A 23,939-nucleotide genomic window follows, 5' to 3' on the forward strand; every position below is an offset into this window, starting at 1 on the left:
AGACAACTCATTGATTATTGTTTTTAGAACACAGGGATCAACAACAAATGAAGTGATTAAACATGAATTGAGGGCAGATGCTAGATAATGACAAAAACTGTGTCCTTTTCAAAATTACTCTGAAGAGATCTTTAGGGGCCACAAATGCTTTTCAGACTGATCTAAGTGATGAACTAGCCCCACTACCCCTCCCCGTCCAGAAGAACACACATGTAAACACTAACACAACCATCTTCAGACCACTTCAGGAGGTCCACACACCAACTAAAGCCATCATGAACTGTCTACACATCCAATGCCTCTTAGTTAGGGACTCCTAGAAGAAGAGAATAAACACTGCTTCATTTGGAGGTTCACATTATGTGAATATTATTCCAATGTTATTTAGGGAAAAAAATCACTCTTACGATGAATGCTAACAGGACTGTATAATACAAAATCCTACATGTAAAATTAGCTTACCTCAAAATTCACAGGCAAGTTCCGTTTAAGTGCAATCTCAAACACTTGACTTATTTCAGATTTATTGAGATTTTCTTCTTCTGATTCTCTTCCATTCACCTATAAGAATAATTGTTTAGTAGTTAACTCTTAAAATCATCAATAGCCAGGTGAGGTGGTTCACACTTATAATCCCAGCACTTCGGGAAGCCAAGGCAGGAGGACAGCTTGAGCCCAGGAGTTTGAGACCAGCCTGAGCAACCTTGTCTCAAAAACAAAAACAAAAAAGCAAAAATTAGTGGGTGTAGTGGTGGTACATATCTGTATTTTTTTTTTTTTTTTTTTTGGAGGACTGAGGCAGGATGATTTTTTGAGCCCAGGAGGTTGAGACTTCAGTAAGCCATGATCACACCACTGCACTCCAGCCTGGGTGTCAGAGCGAGACCCTGTCCTCACCCAAAAAATACCCATCAACATCCTAACCTGCAATGGTAAACCTTAAAAGGACTAAGCCTTGGCTTTATGAATTTAACCAAGGCCACGCACATACCAAGTGTCACTGAATTTACAGGTGATATATATATCCATATATATATATATATCCTGTCAAGTTTGAGTCATATCGTACCTCATAAGTTCATCATAAACAATCCACAAATAACAGACCTTTGGGTATGAATCAGCCTAATTGTGGTTCAGCAAGATGTCACTGCTGCTTGGAACAGTGACTTCCAAAAGTCCTCCTCAAGTGGTAGGAAGCCACATTTTGGAAAAGTCAAAATATAGACAGATATGTGTGGGACATGGCAAATTCAGATATAAGTCTGTCCACCTGAGTATGCAGGCTTCTTATTTGGACATAAATTCCCTGGACACCACCTTTTTTTTTTTTTTTTTTTGAGACCAAGTCTCTCACTCTGTCACCCAGACTGGAATGCAGTGGTGCAATCTCAGCTCACTGCAACCTCCACCTCTCATGTTTAAGCAATTCTCCTGCCTCAGTCTCCCAAGTATTTGGGATTGCAGGTATACACCAGCATGCCGGCTACTTTTTGTATTTTAGTAGAGACAGGGTTTTACCATGTTGGTCAGGCTAGTCTTGAACTCCTGACCTCATGATCCTCCTGCCTCGGCCTCCCAAACTGCTGGGATTACAGACGTGAGCCACTGCGCCTGGCAGGAATCCATTTTAAGAGAATGCAGGCCAGCTGAAGTGGCTCACGCCTGTAACCCAGCTCCCAGCACTTTGGGAGGCCAAGGGGGCAAAACTGCCTGAGCTCAGGAGTTTACAACCAGCCTGGGCAACACAGTGAAACCCCATCTCTACTAAAATACAAAAAATTAGTCAGGCATGGCAGCATATGCCTGTAATCCCAGCAGCTCGGGAGGCTGAGGCAGGAGAACTGCTTGAACCCAGGAGGCAGAGGTTGCAGTGAGCCGAGATCACGCCACTGCACTCTAGCCTGGGCAACAGAGCAAGACCCCATCTCAAAAAAAAAAAAAAACAGAGAATGCAGCCAGGAGGCATGGCAGTGCATGACTGTTGCCCCATTACTCAGGAAGCTGACAGGTGAGGATCAGCTGAGCACAGTAGTTCAAGGCTACAGTGAGCTGTGATCATGCCTGTAAACAGCCACTGAACTCTAGCCTGGGCGACAAAGAGACTCTGTCTCTATAATTAAAAATGAAGAAATAAATAAGAATGCGGTGAAATAAATTACAAAACTGCCATGTATCTCATACTTACTACTGTTGGCATAAATACAAGGCACAAACTAATAAAGTCTCCTCAACAAAGGCAGAGATTCTATCTTTGAAACAAGTTTCTCTTCTAATCAGGGATGGGATTAAAGAGGAGCAGGGATCTTACTTCTGTGTGCTGATAACATGGAATTTATACTGTGTTGTAGTGATAATAAGAGGAACTAGATAAGCTCAAAGCTTATCTAGCAAAGTCCCCCAAAACACAGCAAAAGAGCTATTTTTCTTCACATTATTGCTTATTTTGTAAAAGAATTTATAAAGTCCTGCTTCTAAGATTAGAACTATATAGGAACCCATGGTTAAAACTGCTAAATAGGCAAGGTGTAGGACTATCCAAGATTTTATCTGTTGTGCATTTCCTTATGTTTATCAGGTATATTCCTTCTACACTCAACTAATTTTTTTTTTTTTTTTTTTTGAGATGGAATTTCGCTCATGTCACCCAAGCTGGAGTGCAATGGCACAATTTTGATCACTGCAACCTCCAACCTCCCGGGTTTAGCTGGGATTACAGGGACCCACCACCGCATCCGGCTAAATTTTTATTTATTTTTATTTCTATTTTTGGTAGAGACGGGGTTTCACCATCTTGGCCAGGCTGGTCTCAAACTTCTGACTTCAGGTGATCTGCCCACCTTGGCCTCCCAATGTGCTGAGATTACAGGCGTGAGCCACCAGTTCTGGCCACTGAGCTAATATTAAAAGCTGTAAGTGGTGGGGCATGTTGGCTCACACTTGTGATCCCAAAACTTCTGGAGGACAAGGTGGGCGGACTGCTTAAGCCCAGGAGAGTTCAAGACCAGCCTGGGCAACATGGCGAATCCCTGTCACCATAAAAAACACAAATATTAGCCAGATGTGGTGTTGCATGTCTGTGGTTCCAGCAACTCAGGAGGGTTGAGGTGGGAGGATCACCCGAGCCTAGGGTGTTGAGGCTGAGGTAAGCTATGATCACATCACTGCATTCTAGCCTCAGTGACAGAGTGAGACCGTGAGAGACAGAGAGAGAGAGAGAGAGACACACACACACACACACACACACAGAGAGAGAGAGAGGAAAAAAAAAAAAAAAGCTATTATCCAGGTTAAAAAAAAACAACAATATAACCAAGGGTATAATCCTGGACAAATGGACAAATAAATTTATTCCAGACGCTATTTGTAATTCCTTCTATCCTTCCCTAATCTTTTCTTTCCAATCTGGTTTCAATGTATCTCACCTTAGTCAAAATTATTTTCATAGCATTTCTGGTGGTTAACATAATGCACACTTGTATATATATTTTTTGAGACAGTGTCTCACTCTGTTTCCCAGTCTGAAGTGCAGTAGTGCCATCATAGCTTACTGCAGCCTCAAACTCCTGACATCAAGCAATCTTCCCATGTCACCCTCCTGAGTAGCCAGGATTAGTGGCATAAGCCACCACTCTCAACTATTTTTTTTTTCTTTTTTTTTTGAGACGAAGTCTCTCTCTTGTCGCCCAGACTGGAGTGCAATGGTGTGATCTCCACTTACTGCAATCTCAGCCTTCCAGGTTCAAGTGATTCTCCTGCCTCAGCCTCCCGAGTGGCTAGGATAACAGGCACCTGCCACCATGCATGGCCAATTATTTTGCATTTTTAGTAGAGACAGAGTTTCTTTTTTTTTTTTTTTGGAGACAGAGTCTTGCTTTGTCTACCAGACTGGAGTGCAGTGGCACAATTTTGGCTCACTGCAGCCTCCACCTCCCGCATTCAAGTGATTCTCCTGCCACAGCCACCTGAGTAGTTTGGCTCCCGACTAATTTTTGTATTTTTAGTAGAGACAGGGTTTCACCATATTGGTCAGGGTGGTCTCAAACTCCTTGGCCTCCCAAAGTGCTAGGATTACAAGCGTGAGCCACTGCGCCCAGCCAGAGACAGAGTTTCAACATGTTGGCCAGGCTGGTCTTGAACTCCTGACCTCAGGTGATCCACCTACCTCAGCCTTCGAAAGTGCTGAGATTACAGGTGTGAGCCAACCCGCCTGATCTCCAGCTGTTTTTTTTAATGTTTTGTACAGATGGAGTCTCACTATGTTGTCCAGTCTGGTCTTGAACTCCTGGACTCAAGCGACCCTCTCACCTCAACCTCCCAAAGTGTTGGGATTATAAGTGTGAGCCACCATACCCAACCAACACTTGTATTTTTGTTGTTTAAATCCTAAGCAGAAAAAAGGTCTGCTTTCTTATGACCGAATCCTTAAAACAAAAAATTTTCAACTGAGGTGCCTTTAAGGCTGGGGTTCTACAGAGTTTTGGCTTGAAATTTAACAATCTAATAGTTAAATACATTTTAAACTAAAATAGTAGTAATAATAATAATAATACTGTAAGCTTGTTCAACAAATGGTACTGGGAAAACTAGATACCCGCATGCAAAACTAATAAGGTAGGACCCTTACCCCACACCACAAGAAACCCAAATGGATCAAATACTACTTAAACATAAGGGCTAAAACAGTAAAGCTCTTAGATGAAAACACAGAAGTGTCATGACACCATATTTGGTGATGATTTCTTAGATATGACAGGAAAACCACAGACAACAAAAGAAACAGATTAATTATATTAGAATTCATCAAAATTTAAAACAGTCATACATCAAAGGACACTATTAAGAGAGTGAAGGCAACCCAGAGAACAGGATTTGCAAATCGTTTATCTGATAAGGGATTAATACATCCAGAATATATAAAGAACTATAACTCAATAATAAAACAACCCAGGCTAGGTGTGGTGGCTCATGCCTATAATCCCAGCACTTTGGAAGACCAAGGTGAGAGGATCACCTGAGGTTAGGAGATCAAGACGAGCTTCTGGTCAACATGTAAAAAACAAAAAATTAGGCCCACGGTGGTGGCAGGCACCTGTAATCCTAGCTACTCAGGAGGCTGAGGCAGGAGAATGGCTTGAACTTGGGAGGTAGAGGCTTCAGTGAGTCGAGATCACACAACTGCACTCCAGCCTGGGGGACAGAGTGAAGCCATCTCAGGAAAAAAAGAAAAAGAAAAAAATACAAACAGTCTACAAGCAAATGAAAAATTGCTCAACACCACTATCACTAGGCAAATCAAAACCATAGTAAGGGCCAGGCACAGGGGTTCATGACTATAATCCCAGCTACTCAGGAGGCTCAGGCAGGAGCATTACTTGAACCTGAGAGGCAGAGGTTGCAGTGAGCCAAGATGGTGCCACTGCACTCCAGCTTGGGCAACAAGAGGGAAAATCCTGTCTTAAAAAAAAAAATGCCAGGCACTATGGCTCACGCTTGTAATCCTAGCACTTTGGGAGGCTGAGGCAGGTGGATCACTTGAAGCCAGAAGTTCAAAACCAGCCTGGGCAACATGATGAAACCCCATATCTACTAAAAATACAAAAAAATTAGCTGTGTGTGGTGGCAAGTGCCTGTCATCCCAGCTATTCTGGAGGCTGAGGCAGGAGAATTGCTTGAACCCAGGAGGCAGAGGTTGCAGCGAGCCAAGGCCAAGCCACCGCACTCCAGCCTGAGCAACAGAGCAAGATTCTGTCTCAAAAGAAAAAAAGGCTTGGCACAGTGGCTCATGCCTGTAATCTCAGCACTTTGGGAGGCCAAGGCGGGTGGATCACGAGGTCAAGAGAGCAAGACCATCCTGGCCAACATGGTGAAACCCCGTCTCTACTAAAAAACACAAAAATTAACTGGGTGTGGTGGCACATGCCTGTAGTCCCAGCTACTCGGGAGGCTGAGGCAGGAGAACTGCTTGAACCTGGGAGGCAGAGGTTGCAGTGAGCTGAGATCGCGCCACTGCACTCCAGCCTGGCGCCTGATGACAGAGTGAGACTCTGTCTCAAAAAAAGAAGAAAAGGGAAAAAAAGGCCAGCACGGTGGCTCATCCCTGTAATCTCAGTACTTTGGGAGGCTGAGGCAGGCACATCACGAGGTCAGGAAATTGAGACCATCCTGGCTAACACGGTGAAACTCCATCTCTACTAAAAATACAAATAATTAGCCAGGCATGGTGGCATGCACCTGTAGTCCCAGCTACTCAGTAGAGGCTGAGGCAGGAGAATCTCCTGAACCCAGGAGATGGAGGTTACAGTGAGCCAAGATTGCGCCACTGCATTCCAGTCTGGGCAACAGAGTGAGATTCCATCTCAATAAATAAATAAATAGAAATTGTAAAATGGTACAGTTGCTGTGGAAAACAGTTTGGTAGTTCCTCAAAAAATTAAACATATAATAATTATATGATCCAGGCATTCCACTTCTAGATATAAACCCAAAAGACCTGAAAGTAGGAACTTGAACAAATTCGTATAAACCAGGGTTCATAGCAGCATTCACAATAGCAAAAAGGTAAAAACAACCCAGATGTCATCAACAGATGACTGGAAAAAGAAAATATTGACTACTTATACCATAAAACATTCACTCTTAAAAAAGAAATGAAATTCTGAAACATGCTATAACAGAGATGAACCCTGAAAACATTATAGGAAGTGACACAAGCCAGACGTAAAAGAATATCCATTTTTATGAAGTGACGAGACCAGGCAAATGTATAGAAACAGAAAGTAAAATAGAGGTTACCAGGGGCTGGGAGCAAGAGAGTGAGGAGTAACTCTTGAATGAGTCCAGAATTTCTATTTGGAATGATGAAAAGGTTCTGAAAATGAGTAGTGGTGATAGTTGTGCAAAACTGAGAATATACTTTAATGCCACTGGTACATTTAAAAATGTTTAATACTTTTAGATTTTTTTTTTTTTTTTTTTTTTTTTTTTTTTTTTGAGACGAGGTTTCACCATGTTGACCAGGATGGTCTCGATCTCTTGACCTCATGATCCACCTGCCTTGGCCTCCCAAAGTGCTGGGATTACAGGCGTGAGCCACTGCGCTCGGCCTAGATGTATACTTTGCCTGAATTTTTAAAAAAGTAACAACAAAAATGTTTCACACCAAATATTAAGATACTGCTAACCCCAGATTAACTCATTTTTGTGCACAACAGAATAAAGCTTTTTGACAGCTGTTTCCTTGAAGAGATTTTTTTTTTAAATAGACGATCTGTTTAAAAAAATAAAAAAGGGGGCCGGGCGCGGTGGCTCAAGCCTGTAATCCCAGCACTTTGGGAGGCCGAGGCGGGTGGATCACGAGGTCAAGAGATCGAGACCATCCTGGTCAACATGGTGAAACCCCGTCTCTACTAATACAAAAAAAAAAATGAGCTGGGCACGGTGGCGCGTGCCTGTAATCCCAGCTACTCAGGAGGCTGAGGCAGGAGAATTGCCTGAACCCAGGAGGCGGAGATTGCGGTGAGCCGAGATCGCGCCATTGCGCTCCAGCCTGGGTAACAAGAGCGAAACTCCGTCTCAAAAAAAAAAAAATAAATAAAAAATAAAAAAGGTCCACATGCTAAGTAGCTGTGCCAATGAGAACACTCTCCTTATGTGCAGCCAGAACACAATTTGGAAATAAACCAGGTGCTGAGACTTACAAGACTTCGAACACCATGCACATGCCCCAGTTTTCAAATGTTTTGTTCATTCTATCAGCCCAATTAGGTTTTAACTTTTATTTTTATTTATAACCTATTTCAAACATACAGATAATAATGTAACAGGCAATTGTCTTGGATTTAACAAATGTCAACAGTTAAGTAGTACTGACATATTTTTTTCTGTTTTTAAGAAAAACAATGAGCCACACACGGTGGCTCAGGCCTGTAATCCCAACACTTTTGGAGGCTGAGATGGGTGGTCTGCTTGAAGCCAGGAGACCAGCCTAGACAAAAGGAGACTTGCCTACGCAACAAAGTGAGACTTTCACCTCTACAAAAAATACTTAAAAATTACTCAAAGGCAGTGGAGTGTGCCTATAGTCCCAGCTACTGGGGTGGCTGAGGCAAAAAGATCACTTGATTGACTGCCCAGGAGTTTAAGGCTGCAGTAAGCTATGATCTTTGCCACTGCACTCCAGCCTGGGTGGCAGAACAAGACTCCATCTCTTAAAAAACAAGGCAACAGGCGGGTGAGGTGGCTCATGCCAATAATCCCAGCACTCTGGGAGGCCAAGGCAGGCGGATCACTTGAGGTCAGGAGTTTGAGACCAGCCTGGCCAACAGGGTAAAACCCTGTCTCTATTGAAAATACATAAATTAGCTGGGTGTGGTGGCGCATACCTGTAGTCCCAAGGCTGACGCAGGAGAATCACTTGAGCCTGGAGGCAGAGATTGCAGTGAGCTGAGACTGCACCACTGTACCTTTTCCAGCCATGTTTTTAAATGAATATAATTGTTTTGAAAATTCACATACCTCATTCTCAGAAATTATCTTTATTATTATAAATCCAAACTTGTAAGTTTATACTAATGACTGTAATCCCAGCACTTTGGGAGGCCAAGGTGGGAGGGTCACTTGAACCTAGGAGTTTGAGACTATCCTGGGCAACATAACAAGACCCCACCTCTACAAAAAAATATATTTATTTACTTATTTATTTTTGAGATGAAGTCTCACTCTGTTGCCCAGGCTGGAGTGCAGTGGTGCGATCTCTGCTCACTGCAACCTCCACCTCCTGGGTTCCAGTGATTCTCCTGCCTCAGCCTCCCAAGGAGCTGGGACTACAGGTACAAGCAACCACACCTGGCTAATGTTTTGTATTTTTTGTGGAGATAGGGGTTTCTTCATGTTGGCCAGGCTGGTCTTGAACTTCTGACTTCAGGTGATCCTCCTGGCTTGGTCTCCCAAAGTGCTAGGATCACAGGCATGAGCTACTGTGCCTAGCCAAAAAAAAATTTTTTAGTAACGATTTATACTAATGAAATGCTCCTTTTCTATTTTATATACATGTATCAAGGTTCCACATAAGACTGATAGAAAACAATGGGTTCTACTGCTCAGTACTACACCCTAAGCCAGTGGTTCTCAACCAGACAGCACTAGAATCACTTGGGAGCTTCCCAAGTTCAGATCCTGAAGCCTGCTCCAGACAACTGAACTCAAATTTTTGAGGGCATGGCCTGGATAGCAGTTTTATTTATAGTATTTGTTTATTTTTTAAGTAAGTCCCCAGGTGACTGGAGTTGAGATTCACTGCTCTAAGGTACTGCTTCCAGAGGAGTATCAATAGGGACAAAGCAGCCAGTAAAATAAAAATGCAAAATATGAAACAAAAACATACATCTGAAAATGAAATTATATTGCTCTTTTACATCTTTTTTTTGTTTGTTTGTTTTGGACACAGGGCCTCAGCTCTGCCACCCAGGCTACAGTGCAATGGGATAATCAGAGCTTACTAAAGCCTTGATCTCCCAGGCTCAAGCAATTCTCCCGCCTCAACCTTTACATTAGCTAAGACTACAGGTACATGCTACCATTATTTTTTTTTTCAAATATTTCTGGTAGAGGTGAGGTCTCACCATCTTGTCCAGGCTGGTCTCGAACTCCTGGGCTCAACTGATCCTCCCACCTCAGCCGTCCCAAGTGCTGCGATTACAGGAATGAGCCTTCATGCCTGGCTCATTAAAAAATTTCATATTATCCAGTCTGACAAAATGTTCCAAGTAGGGAGGCAGCAAACAGTTCAAAACTAATCCACAAAAACCATTCCCAGTAAAATGAGGAAGGTTTAGTGGGCCTGATCAATCTTATCTTCACAATGAAGTAATTCCTGTTAACGCTGATACCACAGTGTATAATTCAGCAATAATATCTAGGCAACATTAAGAAACAGGCCAGGTGTGATAGTTAATCTCTGTAATTTCAGCACTTTGAGAAGCCATGGTGGGGAGATCACTTGAGCCCAGGAGTTCAAAACCAGCCTGGGCAATATGGCAAAACCCACATCTCTACAAAAAATACAAAAATTAGCCAGGTGTGGTGGTGTAGGCCTGTAGTCCCAGCTACAAAGGAGGCTGAGATGGGAGGATCACTTGAGGCCAAGAGGTCAAGGCTGCAGTGAGCCACAGTCTTGCCACTGCACTCCAGCTAGGGCGACAAAGCAAGACTGTATTTCAAAAAAAAAACAAAAAAAACAGAAAAGAAAGAAATGCTCTGAACCATACTTAACCTTCACAGTATGCTAGGAAAATTAGCCATCACCATTTATTATCTGGCTCCAACAGACTCTTTTATTTTTCTATATGTAAAGTCATTTTACAAACAATATACCAAATAAAAGGATGACAAAAGCCATTTTATTAGACATTTTAATAAGAACTTAAACACAGCAAACCCAACTTCTCATCCCAATGTTTCTAGTTTGGAAGGCATATATACCTGAAAAAAAGCAAGGTCCTCTATATGCAACTAACTGCTCATCACCTGATGCACCTGAACCTAGGGCACAGCCCACCTGTGGCAATGCCAGATTCCAAGTCTATCTCTGATAGGTTCTAACTTATCAGGACTTCAGATTCTTCACATACTGGCACTGTCAAAACACACTACTTTTGAAACAGACTCATAATTCTGTTGAAGAGAAAGCCATCTTCTTAGCTCCTTAAGTACAAAACACTTTCATTTTCAGATTTATTAACACCAACAGAAGAATCAATCCAGTGATTTTGGTCATTTTTATTTGTATTTTCTTCTAATCACCTTTGGACACACACCTTCTTGTGCATTTGTCCACTTACTTTGCTGACAGTAAGTGGTAAGAAATAAACATTGGCAGCCAAACATAAAAGAATGTTGTCACACGTACTTTTTTTTTTTTTAAATACAAACAGAATGGGGCGGCTTCTTGTCGAAAAATGTTGCATGATGAAGTCCTTTCTGTTGAATGACTACATGAGAATAGACGTTTCCTTTCCGTACATTATAGAAATACATTGATCACTAGCTGATTCTTGAGTTTGAGGCAATTCATCTATGCTATTATATGAAGACTCAGTGTCTAAGATTTTGCTTAGACAATCTCACCATCATCATTACAGTATGGAGTGCTGCCATCTATCTGTCTTTTTGCATTCATCTTGTCATTTGTCTAATCATTGGCAATGTCTTCCTCTGTCAATTCTCTTCTCCTTGATGTTACAGATGAAAAATAGAAAAATTCTGGATTCTCACCTGGGTTCAATGAAAGCAAAAAGGAGACTCAAAAGATGGTGTCTCCAGTCTTCTTTTTTAATCTCTTTGAAGACAATGCAATAGTTTGGGCAAGGCCATGAGTATAATAAAAGGTGGTGCAATCATGACAATTATTTCATTATTGTACATCCACCCAGAGACTTTATCATTCTTCCATTTTCTTATGATTTTCATCTTATCTGGCATATTTGGGAATAGATGATGACTAGTACTGAAATAATTATGTAGAATAACAAAGAGCAAAATGTTTCAAAACACAGGAAAATTAAGAACCCTAAGATCCCATCATGTAAAGATTTATAAAAAGATCCAAAAGGCCGCTATAATTGTAAGAAAAAATGAGTTCTGCACTATTTAAAAAAAAGTATACTTTCAGTTTTTTGTAATACCTCTAAAAAAGAATAAAACTCATGCAATATCATTCCTTAAAGAGCTTGAAAAAGCAGCTTAAAAAATGGAAACCTGGGCTGGGTGCGGTGGCTCACTCCTGTAATCCCAGCACTTTGGGAGGCTGAGGCAGGCAGATCACAAGTTCAGGAGTTCAAGACCAGCCTGACCAATACGGTGAAATCCCGTCTCTACTAAAAATACAAAAATTAGCTGGTGGTGGCATGCACCTGTAGTGGTGGCACGCGCCTATAGTCCTAGCTACTCGGGAGGCTGAGGCAGGAGAATCGCTTGAACCTGGGAGGTGTGGAGGCTGCAGTCAGCCAAGATCGCACCACTGCACTCCAGCCTGGGTGACAGAGCGAGACTCGTGTCTCCAAAAAAAAAAAAAAGGAAACCTATCTAGGCACAGTGGCTCATACCTGTAATCCCAGCACTCAGGGAGACCCAGGCAGGCAGATGACAAGTTCAGGAGTTCAAGACCAGCCTGGCCAATATGGTGAAACCCCACCTCTACTAAAAATACAAAAATCAGCTGGGCGTGATGGTGTACACCTGTAATCCCAGCTACTCAGGAGGCTGAGGCAGAAGAATCACTTGAACCCACGAGGCGGAGGTTACAGTCAGCCGAGATCACGCCACTGCACTCCAGCCTGGGTGACAGAGCGAGACTCTGTCCCAAAAAACAATTTAAAAATGAAAACCTGAGCCAAGCACAAGCATGCCTGTAGTCCCAGATACTCAAGAGGTTAGAGGAACTCTTGAAGCCGGGACTTCAAGGCCATAGGGTACTATGATCACATCTGTGTAGAGCCACTGTCTGGGCAACAATAGCGAGACTCCTCTCTGTTAGAAAAAAAATAAAAGAATAAAAAGAAAACTAAGGTCCAATGAACACTGAGGAAAACAAGGAGATTGTTAAGGTCTCCAATTTTAGGCCAGGCACTGTGACTCATGACTGTAATCCCAGCAGTTTGGGAGGCCAAGGCATGTGGGTCATTTGAGCTCAGGAGTTCAAGACCAGCCTGGGAAACATGGTGAAACCTCGTCTCTACCAAATATACAAAAATTAGCCAGGTGTGGCGGCACACACCTGTGGTCCCAGCTACTCTGGAGGCTGAGGTGGAAGGATTGCTTGAGTCCAGGAGGCGGAGTTGCAGTGAGCCAAAAATCAAGCCATTGCAATCCAGCCCAAGTGACAGAGTAAGACCCCATCTCAAGAAAATAAATAAATGGGTCTTCTATTTTAACTTTACACCTACTTAAGTATGCAACTGTCCCAAGTGAAGATAAGGACTCAAAACCAGAAAAAGTTGCATTTATCCATTTTTACAAAAGTAAAACAAAGTATTTTAAAAACTTCGGGCTTTTTAAGGTGGCTCATGCCTGTAATCCCAGTATTTTGGGAGATAAGGTGGGGAGATCACTTAAGCCTAGGAGTTTAAGACCAGCCAGGGCAACATGGAGAAACCCCAACTCTATAAAAAAAAAAAAAATACAAAAATTAGCAGGGCATGGTGGCATGCATCTATAGTCCCAGCTACTCAGAAGGCAGGGATGGGAGGATCACCTGAACCCAGGGAGGTCAAGGCTGCAGTGAGCCACAATCATACCTCTGCACTCCAGCCTGGGCGACAGAGCAAAACCCTGTCTCAAAAAAAAAAAAGGAAACAAAGAAAAATACATACCCACACTTACAGTTGGCTTTGCTGTTTACTGAAACACCAACAGGATCACACTGTACACACAGTAACAGCTCTGCATCTTGATCCCCTTTCATGCCTGTGTATATTAGATACCACACTGGTACTCATGGGATAAATGCAGCCATGTTTTTAACCACTTCCCCTAGTAATGGACATTTAAGCTAGCCCGTTTTTCTCTATTACAGACACTGCAGCTATGACCATACTGCTCCTAACAGCTCAGATACTGAGTAAAACTGATCCTTTATTAGCACAAACCTTAGATTAAATAAGTAAATAAATAAGTAACTCATGCACTTTTTCTTAACTTGGAGCCTTTGCAACTGCCGCCTCCTCTCTGGGCATACACTGTCCCTGCTCTTTGCTGATCTTTAGTCTCAGCCGAGATGTCTCTTCCTCTGAAAAGACTGCTCGGAACTCAACACCATTACTCCAACCTAAATGAGATATTTTACGTTCTTCTAATCCTTGTTACCTGTACAACCCTGCACTAACTGCACTTTTTGCTGATATTAATGTTAATGTCTGGCAGCTCCATTTGACTAAGTTCACAGGAAAAGGGACAGCACTGGCTGTTTTCAACTCAGGGTCTAGCACAGCACTGGCATGGAGGGTCCAGACTATACCTGCCCTGTAGACAGCAAGTGCTGGCTTTACTGCATGTCTTCTAGAGAAGATGCATTGATCCACCACACAATCACATGCTCCACAAATTTTCCACAGCCACACTGACAATTTGTTTAAAATGATCACTTCCAATGCTGCCAGGCTATGGACAACAGGCTGCTTACGGTCTGTCCGCAGGTTCTAAAATGGCACCCTCTTTCTGTGGAGAACTTGGCCATATGTACCACCGTGTATGCCCTCTGGTTCAGCAATTCCACTTCTAGGACTGTGGACAAAGACTTTACTGCAACAATGTTCTTCCTGACCCATTTTATAAGAGGGAAAACTATAAACAACCTAAAAATCAAGTCCCTGTTAGAAATTAAAGCAGTGCATTCACACAGTAGAATATTTTGCAGCCATTAAAAAGTGCTTATGTGTGCAATGAATTTTAGTCCTCCAAAGAATTATAAGTAAATGACATAACATATTCAAGATAAACCATCAGTGAAAAAAGGTGGTTACTGTACACTGTCATGCCATGTTTATGAAACAGATAGGCACCTGTATTTACCTGCATATGTGCTTGTCAGTGAATATACTCCAAATGGTCTATATGTGATTATCTGTAAGTGGTAACTTTATAAATCATTTATTTTTCCTTGTTTTTGAATTTAGTATTTTTTATAGCCCATATGCACTATTTTTAAGGAAAAAAAAATTATCTTTTAAAACTGTCTCTCTTTATTCCCCTACTGCCCACTATCACAGTGCCTGATAAAATGAAGGGCAGCACACTTAAGAAAGAGGCCAAGTATTTCACTTACTATAGGCTAATCATTCCTAATTCAAAAATACAAAATCTAAAATGCTCCAAAAATCAAACTTCTGAACACTGAAATGACGCCACAAGTGGAAAATTCCATACATGACCTGACCTCATGCAACGCATCACATTTTCTTGGGAATATTGAAAAACAGCTTATTCAATATCCCCAAGAAAAAAATAAAATTACATTTAGGCTTTGTGTATAACATGTATATGAAACACAAATTTTATGTTTAGACTTGGGTCCCATCCCCAAGATATCTCATTACGTATAATGGAAAAATATTCCAAAATCAAAAAAAGCTCTAAAATCTAAAACACTTCTGGTCCCAAGCATTTAGGATAAGGGATACTCATCCAGTACTTCAAGTTTGTCTTCTCTGAGTTAATGACTCTTCATTTCACTGGCCAAGGCCAGCCTTTAAGCCATTTCTGAAAGGCATGGTCTCTACTTCAAACTCTATATAGCTAGAAAAGGGGCACGGAGGAGAAAAGTCAAGGGGCACAAGCAGATTTAAACACAGCTCCCAGCAAAGCTCCTCTGAGATTTCACAGGAGCCAGTGAAAACTCAGCTCAGGAGAACATGTCTACAACAGCAACTGCCCGCAGGACTGTGTCAACCAATGCTGCTCTAGTGAGTGAGAGCACAAGACTCAGAAACTCTAAAAGGCGTTCATTCTTTGTAGCAATACTGTGATCACTCTCATGGAGGACTCACTCCTGGGGAAGTGCTGACAGCATTTAGATCTGTGGTTCTCCAACCTTGACCATACCTCAGAATTACTCCAAGAGCTCATTAACAACAACATGGCTGTGTGGCTCACACCCATAATCCCAGAACTTTGGAAGGCCAAAGAGGTCAGATCACCTGAGCTCAGGAGCTTGAGACCAGCCTGGGCAACATGCTGAAAACTAAGTTTCTACTAAAAATACAAAAATTAGCTGGGCGTCGTGGTGAACGCCTATAATCCCAGTTACTCAGGAGGCTAAGCCACAAGAATCGCTTAAACCCAGGAGATGGAAGTTGCAGTGAGCCAAGATCATTCCACTATACTCCAGCCTGGGTGTCAGAGGGAGACTGCCTCCAAAAAAAAAAAAAAAAAAAAAGAGCAAAAGCCAGATTCCTGGGTCTTACCCTAGACCTACTGCATTAGAATCCTGGTATTCGGCCTAGAAATTTTTTTTTTTTAACTTCTCAAGTGATTTTGATGCAGAAAATCCCTGTATCAGTGCCTAGCAATTGTTTATCAACTGTTGGCTGGAAGGAACTAGAAATATCTACTCCATCTGACTCCAATTAAATTAGCACCAGTCAAGTAAAAAACTGAAAAGCCTCCAAAATAACTCACATTATACTACTACCTTTTTGATGTTTTAACAAATCTCACCACTGAAAAGCTCATCCTTTTAACTTCACTAAATCCTCCTCTTTTAACTACAGCCTCATTTTCTTTTATCTGGTCCTCAGTGGGCCCTGGAAACAGATCATCTGTTAGAATAGGTGATTACAGTGGAAAATGGAAACGCAGCGTAACAAAAGAAAAACAAATCGCTTCTGTGCGGCCAGCCATGAAGCCTGAGCTGGGTCGCCCTGGGTGGCAACTGGATACAACAGACCTCAGTAGGCACCCTGCCCAAGGTCCACTCGGGTCTACACCTCTCATCACATACTTAGCCCACTGTTCTCTGCAAGTTCTTCTTGTTCTTTGTGAACATGTTTCCTGGGGAAGAAAAGTCAAACGCTACCCAGAGATATTTTCAGGTGGCATTTCCTGCTGTGATTAAACAGAATTATGAAATCTCAATGTTTTCAATTCACTGGGCTTCTTCTGGACTTTGTGACTTTATCTGTGATAAGATTCTACCTGGCCAAAGATATTCACTAATGCTCTGACCCCTCAATGGCATGGAGTTACTGATTCCCTAAAAATTATATTGCTGTTTAGTCACAAAAATGTTTTTTCCTATCATGGTGGTTTTAAAACATGTCCCCTAATTCTTTGACAATCCCTTCATTTGGAAGTGGGATTCTCCATATTGTGAATGTACTAAAATCCACTGAACTGTACACTTAAAGTGGTAAATTTAGGCTATATAATTTTTACCTCAATTTTTTAAAAAGTGACGTTTCTCTATCTCCTTCCTTTGAATCTGGGCTCTGTGCCCACTTGACCGGTAGAGTATGGCAGACTCAATGCTGTGATTTCTGGGCCTAAGCCTTAAGAAACTGGCAGCTGCTTCCATTTCCTATCTTCTAGGATGCTTACCCTTGGCAACCAGACACCATACCATGAGGAAGTGTAAGCAATTTTTCCATAGGTCACCCAGGGATGAAATGAGGTCCTGGGGCCAGAGCCCCAGCTAAGCTCCTAGCTGACAGCAAGCACCAACTTACCAGCCACATGAGTGAGCCATCTTAAAAGCAGATCCTTCAACCCCCTGCAGAGCCACCTCAACCAAAGCTGTGTGGAACAACCCTTGCCAAGCCCTGCCTCAACTGCAGACTCATAAGCAAAATAAATGCTTGGAGATGTTTAAACCATCATTAAATGTTGTGATGGTCCATTATGCAGCAATAGGTAACAGGAGCTTCTATATAATCAAGAGTGGCTGGTTAAGAACAGCATCAGAAAATTCTCTAATCTAGTATCATAAATCACAGTAGATTCTGGCAAGCATAACCTTCAGCACTGAAGACTTCATCCATACATGTTCTTCACAACTCAATTGAATTGCAAACTTTCTAACACGTTCACACCATATCATGTCACTCAAAACCATGTCATCAAGTAAAAAAGAAGGCAACTGATTTTCTTAATTTTAAAAGAAAAAAGGGGTAAAAAGCAAGAAAGCTACAGAGCACAAAATCTTGGAGGCATTCAAAGAAAAATTACGGACAGCTGTCAATGTGCCTTCTTAGAAAAGATAACGTGCAGTGACATCTCCTCATGACCCTTCTACCCTGTCAAAGTGTCAGAGAGCCTGGGCTCTGCTCCTCACCTCCAGCCTCTCTGGTGGGGGCTCATTCTGCAGGATCCGCAACGCTTTGGCAGCAGCATCATGTTTCGCAGCCTGTCTTGTCTTTCCTTTCCCATTAAATTGCTGTCCTCCCACAGAAAGCTCCACTTGATAAAGTAAAGGTGGAACTGGAAATGGATAAAAGTACCTAGAAGTAAAAGGGGGTTAGGCAAATTATAGTCTCAAGTTGGTAAGTCACCCATACATCCTCTAGCAAATGCAAATCTTTCCTTCATCACGATCCTACTCACGTTAGTGTTTGATGTTAATCACTCTTCATCAATATATCCAGATTTCATAAAAGCTTAAACTGAATTAGAATTTCTACACAGTATAAGCAGAGTGTTTAGCAATCCAAACTTACGTTTCATGAAATACAATGGCTTATAAATTATGAATTCAATGTATCATGCTAACCTGTACTGATAATATCTCAAATAAATTAGGCTTTGGCTGAGACAGAAACGTAGCTTGCTCTGCCTTCTCAAACCTTAGCTTTACACTTGCATGTCTTCAACAGGAGGCTGGGAATTTTAATGCACAAGTCTTTTAGGAAGGATCCTCATTTCGAGAAATCCCAACAAGCAGCAGCCTACCTAGCAGAAACCAGTTTCTTATCCATTTCATAGCTTGTATTTTTTTTTTTTTTTTTTGAGACGGAGTTTCGCTCTTGATACCCAGGCTGGAGCGCAATGGCGCGATCTCGGCTCACCGCAATCTCCGCCTCCTGGGTTCAGGCAATTCTCCTGTCTCAGCCTCCTGAGTAGCTGGGATTACAGGCACGCGCCACCGTGCCCAGCTAATTTTTTGTATTAGTAGAGACGGGGTTTCACCATGTTGACCAGGATGGTCTCGATCTCTTGACCTCGTGATCCACCCGCCTCGGCCTCCCAAAGTGCTGGGATTACAGGCTTGAGCCACCGCGCCCGGCAATAGCTTGTATTTTTTAAATGGCTTTACTCCCAAACAGATAGCAGAGAAATGAAGAATTCCATTTTATTCATCATCCATCCACTAATGTCTTATTACCGTGAGCAAAAGATTCACAATGCATGGCATTTTCAGGTTTCAATTAATATTTTATTGCACCAAAGCTATTTACAAAGCTCACAAGTTCAAAAATCAAAAAGTATGCAATAATAAGGTATTTACAAATGCTGGGAATCATTGTATTGCAGGAATCATGATGCTATGGGAATCATGTCCAAATATAATTCATTTACACAAAGCAGTTAAAAGGGTGATCTTTAACCAGACTGCTTGAGGGCACAAGCCACAATGCCAGTGAGGAATATGCTCAGGCCCTTTCCAAGAGCAGTAAAGAAACACACAGGGCCAGGTGTAATGGCTCACACCTCTAATCCTAGCACTTTAGGAGGCTGAGGCAGGAGAACCCCTTGAACCCTGTTCAAGACCAGTCTGGGCAACATAGGGAGACCCTGTCTCAACTAATTTAAAAAAAAAAAAAAAAAAAAAAAAAAAAAGGAGGGGTAGCCAGGCACGGTGGTTCACGCCTGTAATCCCATCACCCTGGGAGGCCAAGACAGGCGGCCAGCCTGGCCAACTTGGCAACACCCCATCTCTACTAACAAATACAAAAAATAAAAAATAAAAATTACCCGAACATGGTGGTGGGCGCCTATAATCCCAGCTACTCAGGAGGCTAAGGCAGGGAGAATCACTTGAACCTGGGAGGGGGAGGTTGCAGTGAGCTGAGATTGCGCCACTGTACTCCAGCCTGGGTGACAGAACAAAATCTCCTCGGAAAAAAAAAAAAAGGAGGGCACAAAGACACAGTTCCAAAGGTACAAACGTAATTAAGACTCACTTCAACACTTGGCAGGCCCAAACCAAATCCTTACTCTCACCACAATCTAGAGGTTACTAGTTTATGTAAAAGATCAGACATATTTTCACCTGTGTTTTACCAAAAAATAAAAACAAAACAAAACGAAAAAAGAAAAACCTCACACATACCTCGGGGGATAAGCACCTCCTCTCATGTTGTAGTTATAGGTGGATTGCATCCGAGAGTAAGGGTCAACAGGCTTATACATTGGTTTTTTTCCAAGTTTCATGCACAGTGCATTTAGTTCTACAGTAGGGGTTATGCTTTCTGCAAGAAAGAATCAAAGGAAATTTTTTTTCTGTTATGAGAATGATACTCAAATAAAAAGTAATAATGATACTCAAATAAAAAGTAATAGGATGCTTTCTACTAATTGGATTCATGATGCATTACACAAAAGGACCTGGGTGGCTCACTGCTAGGCATCAGACAAGGAAATCCAAGAATATGCTGTGATTTCTCCATATTAATACACAGTCAACAGCACAAAATCTACTTTGAGGACTATAAGAGGAGCCAAAATTTAACCCCGCAACATTATCGGTGAAAGCTATACGGTACAGTTTTCAGAAGTATGTTCCAAAACACATCAAATTTCATGATTAAAAAATCCTGTGTAACTGTCCAAATTGTTTTACTGTTTGAGAATACTTAATCAATATAACCTTGGCTGTACTAATTGACAAGGTTATTGCCTTACACTCAGAAGTATGTCTCTACACACTACTGAACGATGCATTTATTACTAGAATGCAAAGCACTGTGCTAAGCTTAAGAAACACAATTCCTGACCAAGAGGAGTTCAAAGAACACAAAGCACACTCAAAGAGCTACAATACAACATGATGTGCACCTTAAGGAAACGTGAAAATCACTGAGGAAGCGGTAACACAGTTCTCTTTGGAGAAGTCACACAAGGCCCACAAAATATTCAGATATTTCCATTCTTGACATTTCTAATACAATTTGACCTATGGTAACTTGTTAGGAATCTGACCTGTGGCGACTTGTTAGGAAAATGAGTTCCATTTTCATATACAACAGGTTATCTCAAAATTACCAACTTCAGAAAATACACGTTATTCGTTTTCCAATTTTTTTCTCTCAGTTTACCCAATGCATAGGCCTTTACAAACCATTTAAAAAGAAAGCCAGCCTAGAAAGATTAGTGTCAGTGCACAATCATATTTAAACACAACACTTTCATATCAAAAACAGAACACTAGCAATGACAAAATCTAAATGCACACAAAAATCCACTTTAAAATGCCTCTTTAGGATGTATATACAGAGAAATAAAAATGACCCGATTCTGTACTATAATTGGTTCAACTAAATTTAATGCTTGAATCAAATTTATAAGAGTATCTTTGGGGTTTGCACAGAGGGCCACATGAATTACTGATCTTTCTCTCCCTTACATTAGAATTATATTTCTTACAAAATTCATATAATTGCATTTTAAGTACAGCCTGAATCATTTTAAGAGCAGCTCTGATCCACAGAATGTGTCTGCAGTAGAGAATAAATATGAAAAAAGTATAACACAAAGAAATCAAAATTAACAAGAAAGATGTGTCTGAGAACTTCCAAGATTCCTTCCTACGTACCAAGACCTGGAATGACTTCATGCATGTGACGGAGTCTCTGCTAAAACAGCCATTCCTGACACAGCCTCCAGATCACTGATCCCCAACTCTTCACCAGCCACGCCCTCTGGATTAGTATTCTCCCTGCGTGGGTCCCTTGTTTGAAGAGATACTACCTGCTGCCTTGTATTTAAGTAGTATTTACATTTCTCATTCTTTTTTAATAATTGAGAGACATACGGCCAGGCGTGGTGGCTCACGCCTGTAATCCTAGCACTTTGGGAGGCCAAGATGGGTGGATCACCTGAGGTCAGGAGTTCAAGACCAGCCTGGCCATCATGGTGAAACCCCATCTTTAAAAAAAAAAAGAGACATACAGTTGACAATCAGCACTTCTGACCAACAAAATTACAAACAGTATTACCACACTGACTTGATGTGACTCTAGATAAAACTTGCATTCTTGGTAATCTATACAATCTTATCAAAAAATCTATTTTCATTAAACTTTTCAGAAATCTTTGAAATCATATGGTCACCCGCCATCCTTCCTATGACCGCCTTTCCAGATTGTCAGGAGTTGAAGGACCACAGATTGGAAACCACTGCTTTAGAATGAGGTTAATGATTCCCTCCAAAAATAAGTATTTGTCACTGGTAGTATAGAATCTGTGCTTTCAAAATCAACAAATTTGTTAAGAAACCATTCATATACATACTAAACAGTACCTCTATACACCCTTTTGAAACTGTCTGGCCCACACATAAGACCTAGATTCCTTCCTTCACTACCAAAAGGGCAGACTGTGGGTTTAGAAAATTTTATTCCCTCCCAAAGCTTTGGCAGCAGCTGTGTGTTTAACCTTTTTAATACTAGTTCACTCAGCTCCCCAGTGCTGATCTCCAAGTGTCAGCTGTACCATAAATTCCTAGAAATGAAGAGTGTGAGCTCTCAATTCACGAAACCTGACATAGACGGTAATATGTCTCTTGAACCGTAATACTTTTAATGTTCATGAAACATGTTCAAGAGGCCTGGTCTTATCTTGACGATTTATCCTGTCATCCCCTTCTTATCCTTTTTTGTCATTTTCATAAACAAAAAAAAAGGTTGTGTGTGTATACACTGAAATTCTTTTTTTTTGAGATACAGTCTCACTCTGTCCCCAGGTTGGACTGTAGTGGCGCAATCTCAGCTCAATGCAATCTCCACCTCCTGGGTTCAAGAAATCTCCTGCCTCAGCCAACTGAGTAGCTGGGATTACAGGCACCTGTCACCATGCCTGGCTAATTTTTGTATTTTCAGTATAGATGGGGCCAATGTGGTGAACATTGGCCAGGCTGGTCTTGAACTGACCTCAAATGATCCACCTGCCTCAGCCTGCCGAAGACTAGGATTACAGGCATGACTCACCACGTCCAGCCTTGAAATACTCTTCCAATTACTTCTCATAAAAGAGATTTTGCAAACTTGATTTAAACACATAGCAGTACTTCACACAAATTAAGACAATATTTGTTTTGATGCTGTAATGTGTTTGTGGGCTCTTGTATGAAAACATAACCACCCTTTTTTTCAATTTTTGAGATGGGGTCTTGCTCTGCTGTCCAGGTCGGAGTGCAGTGGCACAATCACAGCTCCTTGCAGCCTCCTGGGTTGAAACAATGCTCCTGCCTCAGCTTCCTGAGTAGCTGGGAATATGGGCACATGCCACCATACTTGGCTAATTTTTTAATTTTTGCAGAGGCAGGGTCCTCCTATGTTGCTTAGGCTGGTCTTAAACTCCTGGGCTCCAGTGATCCTCTCGTCTCAGCCTTCTAAAGTGACAGGATTTAAGGCATGTGCATTTTAATAAGTTTCCAAAGTAATTCTGATGCACCCCAAAGATCTGAGACTCACTACTTCAGAATTTCTGAGACTCACTACTTCAGAATTTAACAAATCAATTGAAGCGGTCAGGTGTGGTGGCTCATGCCTGTAAACCCAGCACTTTGGGAGGCTGAGGTGGGCGGATCACCTGAGGTCAGGATCAAGACCAGCCTGACCACCATGATGAGATCCTGTCTCTACTAGAAATACAAAAGTTAGCCAGGTGTGCTAGCACACATCTGTAATCCCAGCTACTCGGGAGGCTGAGGCATAAACTCGGGAAGTGGAAGTTGCAGTGAGCCGAGAACACACCACTGCAATCCAGCCTGGATGATTGAGAGATTTTTGAGACTCTGTCTCAAAAAAAAAAAATCAAAACAAAAAAACAATTCAAACTTTTTACTTTTCTGATTTTATCACGGAGTATCACTTTATCTCACTTACACATTATTTACAAGGGAAACCTAGATTTTAGTATGTCTAGGTCATTTAAATTTGATGCCTAAGGGGTAGGGCAACTTGACTTCATAGCTGATTTTTCTTGTAGGTCTTAATTTTAGGATTCCCTCAGCGCACAGCTTCCACTAAAGAAAAAAAACATAAAGAACCCTGTATTGGCTAGGCACGGTGGCACGGTGCCTGTAGTCCCAGCTACTTGGGAGGCTGGGGTGGGAGGATCGCTTGAGCCCAGGAGTTCTGGGCTATAGTGTGCTATGCTGATCTGGTGTCCTCACTAAGTGCGGCATCAATGTGGTGACCTCCCAGGAGTGGGGGACCACCAGGTTGCCT

At 41.8% G+C, this 23,939-nt stretch overlaps 1 protein-coding gene across 8 annotated transcripts in view; it reads right to left on the reverse strand.

Annotated features, from left to right (window-relative positions):
* STAU1 (staufen double-stranded RNA binding protein 1) overlaps positions 1-23,939 on the reverse strand; it is a 72,770-nt gene that overhangs the window by 14,309 nt on the left and 34,522 nt on the right. For all 8 annotated transcript variants that reach the window (XM_021669086.2, XM_021669085.2, XM_021669081.2 and 5 more), the window contains 3 exons: positions 19,820-19,958; positions 17,825-17,990; positions 463-561 (listed from right to left, as the gene is read on the reverse strand). In XM_021669086.2, coding sequence (XP_021524761.2) covers positions 463-561; positions 17,825-17,990; positions 19,820-19,920 — 366 coding nt within the window. In that variant the 5' untranslated portion in view covers positions 19,921-19,958. The remainder of the gene's footprint in view (positions 1-462; positions 562-17,824; positions 17,991-19,819; positions 19,959-23,939) is intronic.

The sequence above is a fragment of the Aotus nancymaae genome, unplaced genomic scaffold (assembly GCF_030222135.1).
Source record: "Aotus nancymaae isolate 86718 unplaced genomic scaffold, 86718_ANA_hifiasm-v0.15.2.pri h1tg000029l, whole genome shotgun sequence".
Lineage (NCBI taxonomy): Eukaryota > Metazoa > Chordata > Mammalia > Primates > Aotidae > Aotus > Aotus nancymaae.